General features: G+C 31.2%; 1 protein-coding gene across 1 annotated transcript in view; it reads right to left on the minus strand.

Moving 5' to 3' along the window:
* LOC123657045 (acidic mammalian chitinase) overlaps positions 1–14386 on the minus strand; it is a 59145-nt gene that overhangs the window by 20811 nt on the left and 23948 nt on the right. The window contains exons 3-6 of the mRNA XM_045592643.1: positions 4817–4940; positions 2556–2737; positions 2013–2140; positions 163–287 (exon numbers count right to left, since the gene is read on the minus strand). Coding sequence (XP_045448599.1) covers positions 163–287; positions 2013–2140; positions 2556–2737; positions 4817–4940 — 559 coding nt within the window. The remainder of the gene's footprint in view (positions 1–162; positions 288–2012; positions 2141–2555; positions 2738–4816; positions 4941–14386) is intronic.

A 14386-nucleotide genomic window follows, 5' to 3' on the forward strand; every position in this document is an offset into this window, starting at 1 on the left:
GTCCGGAGTGTTAAGGTTGAATACAGTTCATTTAGGCAATTAAAAATAAGGTGGGTAGTTGTGCGGACGCAAGGAAGGCGATCGAGACGCAAAACCGATTTGTTACGAACACTGAGTGTGTGTTTGAATGAAATAAAATTTATAGGAATAAAGAAAACTCACCTCATCTTGTTCCTGATGGACTTCTCATCATCGAAACCGACCCACTGGTCGCCACTGATCGCGTACGGCACTTTCATCTCATCATCCCACACATACGTTCCACCGTTACGTAACATTTCGCACACCTAATGAAAAGAGGTAAAGGTTAACTGTAGCCCGAAATGCGAAAGTTAGACATGAATTAATTACTAAACTTGTTCCTGGCTATTAAAATAGCGTCGCTATTGTCTCTGAACCGCACATTAGAGTTAAATATTTTGACATGAAATTTATTTTGAACTAATCTTTATACTATTAAACGAGCAATTCTTGTATATATATATCTATATAATCTGAATCTCGGAAACGGCTCCAACGATTTTCATGAAATTTAGTATGCAGGGAATTTTGGGGGAGATAAATAAATCTAGCTAGGATTCATTTTTAGAAAATGTCGTTTTATCCCTGTTTTTAGGCAATGAAAAAATGGCTACAATATCGTCAGAATAAGAAGGTAAATTTCGCATCTGTCAATAAAGTTGTAGTAGCTCAGGGGAAATCGGCCGATCGCGCTCGACCGAAAAGATCATGGTTCGTATCCTCAAGTTTTCCAGATCCGATTATCGTTTTTTTTTTCTTTTTTTTTTCTAAAAAAATAAAATCGAAAAATATTATTCATATTTTATCAATATGTAATTCGTATTTAAATATGATTTTCAAAAAACACGATTTATTAAAAATACCGAGCTAAGCTCGGTCACCCAGGTCCTATTACGTTTATTTGAATAAAGTATTAATCGTAAAATCGATAAAATTTGATATTTTGGGTTATGTGTGTCTTTCAAAATCTTCATTTTGAAAACATTTTTCGAAGTAAAACTTCTTTACGCACGCTTGACTTGGGAAGTAAGGCGATGAATGCGTGAGGACAAAGTTATGAAAAGGATGATCATGCAAGGCGAACGGAAGTTGAGACAGCGATAAAGTTAGTAAAGATAAAGAGAGAAAGAGTTACATTCCGTATATGACTGTAGGAGCTAACGAAGTTTTACTTCAGTCGTGTGATCTAAAGCACACTCGTTTTTTTTACATTATGAAATTGGCGCAATTATTAATAAATTACAATACATTTTAGTAATAAACTAATTTCATTTTAAGTATAAAAACATATGAATCGAACTAATAATACCTGATATAAGAGTTTAATTATAATCACATAATTTTGTAATTTTTATTACACAGATTTTGTTTCGTATAAAGGTAAACCGATTAGAAACTGCGTTACTTTTATCTAAACGGCCTACAGGAACCAGAAACGTTAAGCGTGTAATAACTTTTATTACTCATTAAGTTAGCTGTAAATTGCAAATAAGAAAAATAAAAGCCCCTTTATCTCGCTTTTAACCTTGAAATGAGAGATCTTGTCAGATACTAAGTTTCTTATGAGACAGCCTGTAATCCCTCAAACGATCGTAGCGCACGTTTACATTTTACTGTTACGATTTATTAAATAGTTTATCCTAGTGTACAAATATTTGAATATTAAAATTATTTTTTGTTAATTAATTTTTTGATATATTTTAATAACTTATACTCCAAACAGTAATTTAAAACCAAATTAATAATTTTTGGATCTTAAAACTTAAGTCAGTGTATTTGAGTACTTCCTGTCACTAACTCCTATTTAAAAATTCGCTATTAAAAAAAATTTATCATATCAGTAGAATCGACAAAAAATTATCTGTACCTACAAGAAGCCTGCTTAATTCCTTATTACCTTAAATCCTGCAATACTGAGTCTCATTTGTAGTTTGCTGAAAATGTAAACGGTATCCCGAATAAACATGGTAATAATTTTTAATTAAAATCACCTCGTAATACGCGAGGAAGCCGCTCTCCTTTGTATACTCCCCGGCCTTGCCGCCCCCGCTCGCCGGGGAATTTACTTTAAAATTGTTCACGTTGGACAAAGTGAACGTTCGTCCGTAGGTTGGCATACCTGAAATTTACATAGTTCTACAAACGATTCTTGGCGACGATCTCTAGGTGCTTGGGATATGAAGCTTTAATGATGGGTTAGTTTTTGTATCATTTATACAGATCTTTTTTAAGAATGTATTATTTAAAGTTTCTAGGGCTGTCCGTATTGATCGAAATTGCGAACTATTTGGTTTGTTTTGACGTTGATTTGCAAACCCCTAAGAGTAAGGTATTTGGAAATTTTTAAAAATAGTGGTTTAAATTAAATACTGCTTAATAATTACAAATAAAAACTTTACGTCTAAAGTAGTAAAACAGATTTTCAATTTAAAAATTATATAATCATAGACTCCTCAATATTTGTCATTTTGACATTTTTGTCCAAAAACTTATTTATAGAGATGACCTTATTATAAGGGTTAAATGTGTGTTACCAATAATGAGTTTTTCTTTAGGTGCTCCAAGTTTCACCCACAAATGCGCTGCGTGGTCGACAGACAGTTGTTTTCTCCACTCAGAGTCAGTAGAAGGCGCGTATAGGGGAGCGTTATGGCCGGTCTCTCTTTCCCATTTGCCGTGGAAATCGTAAGCCATGACGTTGATAAAGTCCAGATAGCTGTTAGAAGAACATAATACTTGAAGATAATGAACTGAGTGACTTTGGTACTAAGTAGTGTTTTACTAATTAAAAAATAATAATTTATCAATCACATTATATTATTTTATTAGTGCTTAGAACTATAATATCTGTCATTTGTAAATAAATAAATAAATAAAAATCTTGTTTCCAATTGCAACACACCATCATTCATACATAAGTTTGGTGATATGTCGCTGACACCTTCTTGGCATAAAAAATAATGTCTAGAACCTGTTGCCCGTGACATTAAGTGCGTAGAAGTATAACGTAACGAAAGTCCAACTAAGCCCCAATAACGTTTCATGATTATAGCTTTAATTAACTTTGTAAATTATCACAACTCCTATATAAACTTTCACGCCCTATTTCACTCCCTCGGGGAGGGTATTCGCAAAATGCCGACTAACTTCTTTATTTACAGTCAATGAGGTTGTATGAAACTATTAAGTGTGTTTTGCAATAAACGATAAGAGATTATGCTGTGATAATTTGTTTGACCGTGTAATTGAACAAAATTTAATCAAAGTTTGATTTAAAAACAAATAATTAGCCAGGTGTTTTACCTGGCTGATTTTCGACTTATATCTTAAGACAAATTGTAATCTATATATTAATACGTGAAGCAAAAACTTTGTACCCCTTTTTACGAACTTTGCGCGAACGTAGGACTATGAAATTTTGTACACTTATAGTTTATACACAGAGTTATGCATAATAATACATTAAATCAACAAAAAAAAAAAACCATTACACACACTAACATGGTATACTTTATACACTCGCATATATATATACTCTTTTGTTTATTGTTAAAGTCTGTGGTGAAATTGATAATAGATTATAGATATGTTATTAGTAGCGAAATCTGTAATAAAAGTAGTCTGAAGTATAGTCTTTAACAACAGAACCTTAATAATATTCAGACTTATAAATTATGGTCGACTTTCGACCACTGGGCGACTTACTAGTAGATGTAAAATGGTTGTAGAGATATGTAGAGTTACGTAGAGTTGATATACATAAATAAATAGTTCCATAAATAAATATTTAGTTCATGAGGGCACGTAATAAAATGTAATTATTCTACGAAAAGTATCCCATTACACAAAGCGAAAAAGGATTTTCAGAACGATCGTAAATAATAATTTCACGGGCTATGTATTGTTACGTATTCGTATTTCAAATAAGCTTTTGAGACTCGAGCGTAAAATTGTGGTGAAATAACTTCACAGAGCTCATATATTTACTTTTATTTATACGAGTAGGTATGTACTGTAGCAGATGTATTATTGTTATGTAATAACATATAATTATTAATGAAAATTAATATTTTAGATATGCTTGTTAATTTTATTAAAATCCTAAATTTATGTGGAGGCTGGTGCGTATAGGACTCAATTCAACGCTTCACACTTAACTGGATCCTACTGGGGTATTTTCTCCTATATCACTATATGGCCAATACAAATATCTGTCGCGAGGGATCGAAACCACGACCGCCAGCGCAAAAGCTAGTTCTGTGACCACTGCGCGAATGCGCCGTCAGAACTAGAATTAAAAATGTTATGACGAAAATAAAAACATAATTATTTGAAATGTAACTAATATTTTTTTTTATGTCACTAAGTCGGCAAACAAGCGTACGGCTCACCTGATGTTAAGCGATTACCGTAGCTTATAGACACCTACAACACCAGAAGCATCGCAAGCGCGTTGCCGACCCAATCCCCAATCCCCCAGGAGCTCTGGTCACCTTACTCACCAACAGGAACACAATACTGCTTGAAAACAGTATTATTTTGCTGTGATCTTCTGTAAGGTCGAGGTACTACCCCAGTCGGACTGCTCCATATTTTGAGCAGGAAATTCCTGCTGTGCCCTACCTCAGTTCGATAATATATCTCATATCCATCACTATTTTACGGCTGTGACTATTTGTTCTATATGTTATTATTTTATATGACGGCATTCACTAAGTAGTCATTAAGTAGTTTTTCTCATTTACATATAAGTTACTTATGTACACTAATATGGATTTTTTTGATTTGTAAATACCTAGCGACAGCTGGTACATCGTAACCACTCTTGATGTTGTCGGGACCAACGGGCACCGCAGCGGTAAGGAGAAGACGAGGTTTCTTCACTTCTTGTGCTTCTGCTTCGAACGCTTCACGAAGTTCTGTTGACAATAAAAATAAGATTATTGAGCATTACCTATAAAATATACACGAGAAGGTAGGTAATATATAATTAACCACAACACAAGATAAAAGTCTTTGTGGCTCCAACTCAGAAACTAGTAGCCGGATATTTGTTGGTTCTCTAGTTTTGTAACTACATCGAATTGACACTTCACTTATTCGCTATGTAAAATAAGTAGAGCTTAATCTTAATATATATAAATCTCGTGTCACAATGTTTGTCCTCAATGGACTCCTAAACTACTTAACCGATTTTAATCAAATTTGAACACCGTGTGTAGTTTGATCCAACTTAAAAGATAGGCTATATTTTATTTTGATATATTATGTTATTATTCAGAAAAGAATAAGGTGATACGAAGTTCGCCAGGTCAGCTAGTCCTAATATATGTTCCATTGCAGACATAATTATATTTGCTAGCAGACGAAAATAACTGACACTACGTTTTCCGAGGGTTCCCCTCGATTTGTCTGGGATGCCATCATCAGATCTTGATTTTATTATCACGGTCTATCTACTTTCCAATAAAAAAGAATGATTAAAATCAGTTCATAAACGACGAAGTTATCCGAGAACACACAGAAATAATTGTGTTTGCAGGCAAGCGAAGAAAAACCGATTTCAATTATATCGATAAGTAATACAACGTAGGGAGACGAAAAAATAGTCAAATAAATACGCACTATCAAAGATTAATCCAAAAGTTGTAATCAGATCTCGATGAAATTAAAATGTATGCGGATTTTCGAGATTCCCTCGATTTCTCTAGGATACCATCATCAGATCCCGGTTTCCTTATCATGGTACCACACCAGGGATATCTCCTTTCCAATTAAAAAAGAATTATCAAAATCAGTTCATAAACGAAGAAGTTATCCCCGAATATACATTAACCGAATATATATATACGGTCGAATTGCGTAACCTCCTACTTTTTTGAAGTCGGTTAAAAAGAATATCTCTCCTATCCCTGTACCATAAATAATGATTGTCACCATAAACACCTTGCAAAGATGTTTATGATAACAGTCCGAACTAACCACTTTACATGTTCTCACAGGTCATAAACATACTAATCCCTTGGGACCTCACCAACGCTATGGTTCTACACCGATCAGGTTAGTTTCAATTATATTTAACTTTATGCGTCTATTGATCGTAACTTGGTGTTTCTATAAATTTAAAACAACTTGAAGTAAATAAACTTTCATAAAAATTACAGTAAACTTTTTTATACTGAACTGTTGAAAAAATATATTATATGTAGTTAATATTGCTAATGAAAACTTTGTTTTTTCTATTACGAAAAAAAAAGACGATATATGTGCTCCAAAATGTGTATAAATTTTACGGGTATCATTTGTATTAGATAAAAATATATAACCTTCAAGATACTTGTCCCCATATAGGACTGATGCAGCACTTAGCTCAACAAGGCACAGTGAACATTCTTCAGTCTAATGAAGCAATAAGCCAGTAACGACGAGTGTCAACGACCGTGTCGACACAACTTGGCCCAACCTATGAATATTGGTGACCCAAGTGCCAATTTGTGGGCCATTATCCAGTCTCGCGCGGTATAGTAGTGTCCAATTTATTGAAGTGTAGATTTAAGATCGTTGAGTATACTTGTCAGTAGGTTGCACTCGTTTTCTACTTTGATATTAGTTAATTTGATTGTTCTTGGATATTGGGACAAATTAAATTGGTTTTCCTATTAGAATGGTTTTATTCTCTATTGTAGTATTACGCTAATAGAACAGATATTGTTAGTTATTTGTATCATCTGAAGATTAATACGCCATACTGCTGCTATACTGCGCCTTGGAAGACATACATATTAAAAAAGGGGAAAAATAGAATTTTAATCATCTATGCTGTTCTCTTCTAGTAAAGGATAGTTAGAAGCTTAGGGGGTTCATCAGGGTACTTTCCTTATCCCAGAACAAGAGATAAATCTACAGAAAATTTGATTTTAAGCTAAAAAAATAATTTTGTAAATCATCATTCATTTTTTCTCAATTGACTAGAAACATATCTAATTATACTCTCTTGACTTATTCATGTACCATTCGAATTTCTCATTAATGTAGTAAAGGTAATGAAATACGGATAGTAAGAAATTTGCTGGTTGTTCCTGACTTAATCAAGAAGTTACGTGAAAATAAACTTATATGGAGTTAACGAATAGACCTCATCGGGAGATAGTACTTTATTCTTTCGTAAAAGACGTGAAAATTATAAGTATGTAACAGACTGTCCAAAACTAACAAATTCTTGTGAATAGGCAGCTACATACATACTTTAGAAAATTAGTATCTATGAGAATAGCGTATTTTAAAGAAAGCAATATTTCAATACTAAATATTATGTTTAACATTAATTGCTTAGCAGTTTTATATCCAAAGGATTAAAAAAAAAAAACCTGATATCAAAGATTCAACTATGTGTCTATTTGCCCTGATCTTAAACTGTATGTTATATTATATATGATAGTACAAAACTTTATATACAAGTTTTCGATAAGAGAACCTGCAGTGGTTTTAACTACATAATAGTTGCGGATGCAACACGATTCAATCCCTTATCTCATGAGATTTCATCTCAGGTTCTTTGCCAAGTCAGTTGTATTCCCAAGGTTATTGATTTTCGTGTATTTTTAAACAAAATTACATTTTTAACGTAAATTCTATTGATATATGTTTTTGTTGATTTTGATTTTGAGACTTTGTTTCAGAAAGGCTAAAAATGTACAGTCCTATTATACCACTAATTCAACAATAAATTTTGTTAAAGAAAACTTTTGTTAGTGTATTTATACTCGTAGTATTTCATATCCTATTGGTTATGTACTCGTATTTTACTATAAAACTCGTTTTAAACGTGTCGATATAAAGTAAAGTACGAAAAAAAGTTTTTACACATTAAATTAATAAATGCGATATTAAAACGGCCATATAATGAATAGTGACTACACAAGGCAAGTATTAAAAAAAAACACTGCAATTATTATCATTCAAAATGGCTTGAAACTTTAACCGTTTAAACCGTAAGAAGAAGTCGATAAACTTTCGTACGAGCTTTCATTCGTTATTTCACTCCTTCAGTCGAATATACAAAAAAAAAAAAACGTAACAATAGCTAAAAACCATTCAGACTAAGTTCAAGCTATTTAACTTCAATAATTTATAATCGTCTATAATTATTTATTTAATACTAAATGTTAACTAAAATTAGTTTTCCATAATAAACGCAATTAAAATCGCTCCAAAGCTCCGATCTTTACATTGGGAGTGAAAATATAAAGTTACTATTGTAATATTTCAAAAATACTTCAAATATTATTTATTATATATTTTCTAAAGTTTAAGCTGAAATATCGCACATAATTTCACACTTTCGGTCCACTAGAGATTTGGACTAATGCAAAAATAATTGCAGTCTCAACAGAGACATTTAGCGTAGAGGAATTTTAGAAAGGACCTATCCGTAGCAAGGTCGCTCCGAAATGCCTAGGTTATAACAATCGCGATTTATATACATAAGTATATAAGATTTTATGTGTATGAAGTTTTTAACTGTTTTTATTATTTTGATAATATTCCGGTACTAAACATCAATTTAAAGGCTATTGTTATTTTTTAATATGTTTTGAAATACTGTAAAATGTAACATTCAAATAATGATTACTATCAAAATTTGTTATGTGATTTTAAAGTTATTTTGATCTATTAAAATTTTTCTTATTACATAGAATAAAACAAAGTCGCTTCCCGCTGTCTGTATGCTTAGATCTTTAAAACTACGCAACGGATTTTGATGCGGTTTTCTTTAGTAAATAGATTGATTCCAGAGGAAGGTTTATATGTATAGTACATGCATAATACGAGTAGAGTCTTTGTCCGGGCCTACCACCGGGGTGAGGTGGCGAATGCTAGCGCGACCCCATCTTGCCTCACCCAGGCGGACGACTGCTCACACGAAGTGGTTTCATAGTCAGTAGGAATCTGACATAACTCTCTGGCGCCACCGTGCCGGACGGTATCCACGATGGATTTTCCCCACGTAAAAAAAAGGGTCGCTAGTAATATAATTGTAATGATATTAAGCGAAAGTTAGTGCTTGGTTTTTGACATAATAAAATATTACTGATGTTAAATTGTTAACATTATAAAAAATAATTATAAGTTTTATAACTTTCCTTTTTAAAGCATTTTCTTTAATATTTAAAATACATGGAGCTATGTAAATTAAATAGAAAGTAAAATATATAAAATGCATAAATTTCGTTGAATATTCAATAAAAGTATTTCATTTTATTGCGGTACACAACAAAATAATGATTAAATTATTTATTTACTGTTATAATATAATTGCTTAATCGCGTTTTATATCTTATTTTTGTATTTTAAAATCATAAAAAAGTGATAAAAAGCAAAATTTATTTCATCAGATACTTTCAGATTATTTCTTATAATGTTGTTTCTAAAAAGTGCTATAAGACATTGATAAATGAGTTTGATATACATGTTTATCTCCAAACTAAACCGTTATTATAATCTTTATCTGTGCCCAGTGCCACATTCATAATGATTATTTTGCATCTGTTCTCGTCAACGAATTAAATATTATTATCTAACAACGATTATTTTCTTTCTAATATAATAGTATGTATTTTTAACAATATAATTGTACTTAAATATACAATATTTAAATACATAAATTATGATTCTAAATTAGCGTAGATATTTCACCATTTTGAAAAAAACGCATAGAAAAGGCACCATATTGTTGCATTGGTTTAAAAAAGCTCTGGTATTTTTTTATTCAGTCACAAAAAAAACTTGATGTTGCAATGTTTTTTTTTTTTTTTTTTTTTTTTTTTTTTTTTTTTTTTTTTTTTTTTTTTTAAATCATTGTCTTAAAGATCTAAGTAATTGTTAAATTATTAAGTTAGCCCAACTGTAAATTCTTTTTAATCTAGAATAATTTTATTGTGCTAATATAATTAACAAATGCGACGTTTTGATACTTTGCTAACGTTATTGTACAATCATAATCAAACGTGACTGATTGTAAAAATATGTATTACTATTTAATTGATTATTCGAGCGTCATTATTGTAAATGCTGTGCCCATCTGTAATTGCGGGTACACGAACATTTTAACATAATGTACGTACGCTAGATAGTTTGCTGTGTACCTTGCGTTGATGAGCCTTGAATAAATAAAATAAAATGTTTTAATAAATATAAATGTAAAGTTATTTCAAAGTTTCAATTTATAGCCATTCTCTTGAATGTCGTTTATCTATTTTTAATATCTCTCCGCAAACAACGCTCTGTGTCCTAAGAGATTATTTTGCTGCTTTGAAAACTTCAGTAACTATTTCGCTTTAGTGATTGTTTTTGTTGTTGGATTTTGATATTTGATTTAAGTTTGAAAACAAAATGGCCGCCACGGTCATAAGCTCGCGGTTTTTAGTTCATTATTCATTATTCGATCAATAAAAAAAATAGCAATAAATAATATATTTAGTTAAAAGTGTAAAATGGTTCAATATGTATTAAGTTGGTAATAAATAAACAAATAAACGAATATTGTAATAAATTACAATTCTCGTAACGAGAATTAACATAAAGCCAGGAGCTAATACTTTCGAAGGAGCATATTTCCCACAATCCGAAGGTTTTTGAGTGAACGGAACGAATTTATTAAGATGATAAATTGTATTTAGGAATGAGTTTGCATTTGCAATTTATAATCAAGACACAAAATAGCGGTTTCTGGAAATAAAGATTAAAAAAAAAGTTTTGAATTACTGTATCATTTCAATATTTGTATTTTTAATCTATATTTTTATGATAATACTTTAGCCTCTTTGTATATTATCTGGCTCTCAAAGTAAAATTAACTTAAAAATTCAAGTCTCTTATTAAAAAAAAAAAAAAAAAAAAAAATTAAAAAAATGGCGTTTACATGAATAACTTTGATGATTTATGATATTTATAATTTTAAAGTAATACTTTATTTTTGATGAATTACTAATCCTTTATTTTTAGTAAATTACTAATCAATTGTATGTTTGTTTATGTTGTTTAGTTGCATAGGTGTGGAAAAATAAAGAATAAGGTAAGATTTCGGCAAATGTTAAACTAGCTTTTCTAATTGTGGCTTTTGGTTTTGCTCGCGTAACTTCCAATTCAGTAGGAAACACGGGATAAAATATAGTCGAACAATTATTCCAGTTTTCATCTATTTACGTAGCAAGTTTCATTGCAATCGCTTCAGTAGTTTTTACTGGGAAAAGTAATAAACTTCCATCTAAACGCTTATTATTCCTTGTAAGTTTTTAACATTGTTTTAACAATGATCAATTCTCATTAACAATTTTATTCATATTCCTATACAAATACGATAAAAACATATGTATTGTGCGTCTGTTTACGCATTGTCATTAGACAATCGTCAGTATTGTGAGATCATGTTTATAATAAAATAACATAAAAAAATTATATTCGAAGATACTTTTAAATTTCGAGGTCTAGTGAGTTAGTCACATTATGTATAATGTACTTAAATAATTATTTTAAGTATTATAACAGATTTTGACTGTTATTACTATATATTAAATACATTGCCCTATTATTTAAATGTTATCTCTTCTAACTATAAGTGCAACAGTCACAAGTAATTAATAATAATTCGTATTTATTTTATAATTTGATTAGTAATATTTAAGATTTTGAAAGTAATTTATTCATTAGAACTAGTGGACCAACGGTCGAAATTCGAACATAATTCATTTAAATTATAATTTTGAACATCTTTATATATATATTTCTTGTGTGCGTGTGTATGTCACTGAACTCCTTCTAGACGGCTGGACCGATTTTGATGAAATTTTTTGTTTGAGTTCAAGGGGATTCGAGGATGATTTAGATTCACAATTTGATCCACTAAAAAATGTTTATTTAAGTAATTTTTCATTTATAAGTAGTTGTTAATTTTGGAATGTTTTAAACTCGATCCGGTAGACTGCGCTACCATCGCAGCATCAAATATTAAATATTATTCTATTTTAATTTCAGTTTGTCCCGACAGTTGGTGTTGCGATAAAATTGAGAAAAATATTTGAAATTTTGTATTATGGCAAAACAACGTTTGCGGGGCCAGCTAGTTAAATATAAGAGTATACGAGTATATGCGTATGTGTGTGTATACACGGTAGTGTGTCTAATCTTTTTGAGTGAATGAAAACAAACAAAAATCAAATTTAATTCTCTTTATAAATTGATCTCAGTTTTTGAACTGACGTTTATAATTTTATTATAAATATTAAGTATATATTCTTGTTAAAACAAATATCTATTTGATAAGGTAATTGAAAATATTTTCTCAAATATTGATTTGATTTCCATCAATACAGCCAAGACCGGTCCGGTGTACTCATCTAACACACACTTGAGAAGGAGTCTTCTTATAAAAGGAGTGTGGTAAAGGCATATAATAACGACCTTTACTTTATTCACGAAATTATTCAAATAAAAAAGAATAGCCCCGAACATTTAGGATATCTGAAAATGAGTTTTCTCTACCCTGAAACAATCAGAGCAAGAGGAACCACAAATATTCTGGCTAATGAGAGGAAATGCGTAAAGGGGAGCTAAGTATGGGGAAATGGGAAATCATGGTGAAAATGTCGGCTTCCGGTTAATCTCTCATAATCAACGTATGCTATAACAGCTATATCGATTTGACGTGTGATTATGACGTCGATGTTGTTAACTGTTCAAAGATCGAACCTCTGTGTGTGAGTGTGTAGGCTTTTTTTTTTTTTTTTTTTTTTTTTTTTTTTTTATTGGAACCACAAACAAGTTTACAATAGACATTAACTACATTAAATGTAAGTATTACAATTTAAGTTATTGCAAACTCAACACTGATGGTCACATTGAACATAATAAAATTGCAAATGGTGAACCTGTCTTACAATTCATTGTTTCTATAATTGAATTTGATAAGTCTTAATCAAAATATAATATATAATACATATGTACTCACATATAGATATAGACTATAATATATATATACATATACATAATATATATATACACCCACATACCTAAACATATACAAATACACAAATATAGTAGTTTTAAATATTATGCGTATAAGCGATTATATTATGCGTGTAAGTGATTTGTGCGTTAAGGTTGTCCATTCAAAATATTAATAATCTGGCTCGTATATGCGTCATTACAATTGGCAAAAATGTCTAATGTATAAAATTTACTATTGTATGTATCAAACATTCGATTTAACGGGGAACGGATACCTGCATTCGTACGAGATCGCGTCACTGCAAAAAATTGATAACGGCGGGATGGTCGCAAATGAGCGCGAGAAGGCACAGAATATCTAATTTTGCTTACAATGTCCATGCAATCATACTTATTATTACAAAGATCGTAAAGCAACATAGCTTCTAGTTGCAGTCGTCTAGATTTCAAGTCGAGCAGTTTGTAGTTCCTTAAAAGCGACTCATAAGGTATACGTTTACGACAATATTTGTAATTCATGTGACGTAAGAATTTTTTCTGTACCTTCTCTAAACTTTTCTCATATTTAATGTATAATGGATTCCAGATAGCAACGGCATATTCAAGTTGTGGCCTTATTAAGGACTTATAAAGATACATGAGTGTGGATGGTTGTCTAAATTCAGTAGAGGCCCGCATGACAAAGTTGTACATTTGAAAGGCTTTACTAATAATGTTATCTATGTGAGCGTCAAAGTGCAGCTTGTTGTCTAACGTTACACCTAGGTCTCTTATATTTTGTACTTTAACAATATCTGTGTTACAGAGGGAATACGTGAAACTGCTTATCGTTTTTCTCTTAGTAAAGCTTATGCTTTTGCATTTATTGAGGCTAAGCTCCAATTTATTTTCATAGCAGTAGGTGGTGAATCTATCCAAATCTTCCTGAAGCAACTCGTGGTCTTGGTAAATGTTTATTTTTCGATATATTTTTAAATCGTCAGCGTAAAGAAGAAATTTACTATTAGGGAAGCATTTGTTAATGTCGTTTATGAAAATGACAAACAGTAACGGACCCAAGATAGATCCCTGAGGGACGCCTGAGCTTACACTTGATGTAGATGATTCATAACCACCAACCACCACCCTCTGTGTTCTATTAGAGATGTAAGATTTAAGCCACCTCCAAAGATTTCCTCTTATACCATTATAAGCAATTTTTTCCAGCAGTATACGATGGTCCACTCGATCAAACGCCTTGCGGAAATCAGTGTAGACACTATCGATTTGGGTGTTTGCATCAAGTCCATCAAATAAATCAGTTGTATAGGTCAACAGATTTGTTATAGTCGAGCGTCTTTTTACGAAACCGTGCTGCTGC

This window comes from Melitaea cinxia, chromosome 10 (genome assembly GCF_905220565.1).
Source record: "Melitaea cinxia chromosome 10, ilMelCinx1.1, whole genome shotgun sequence".
NCBI lineage: Eukaryota > Metazoa > Arthropoda > Insecta > Lepidoptera > Nymphalidae > Melitaea > Melitaea cinxia.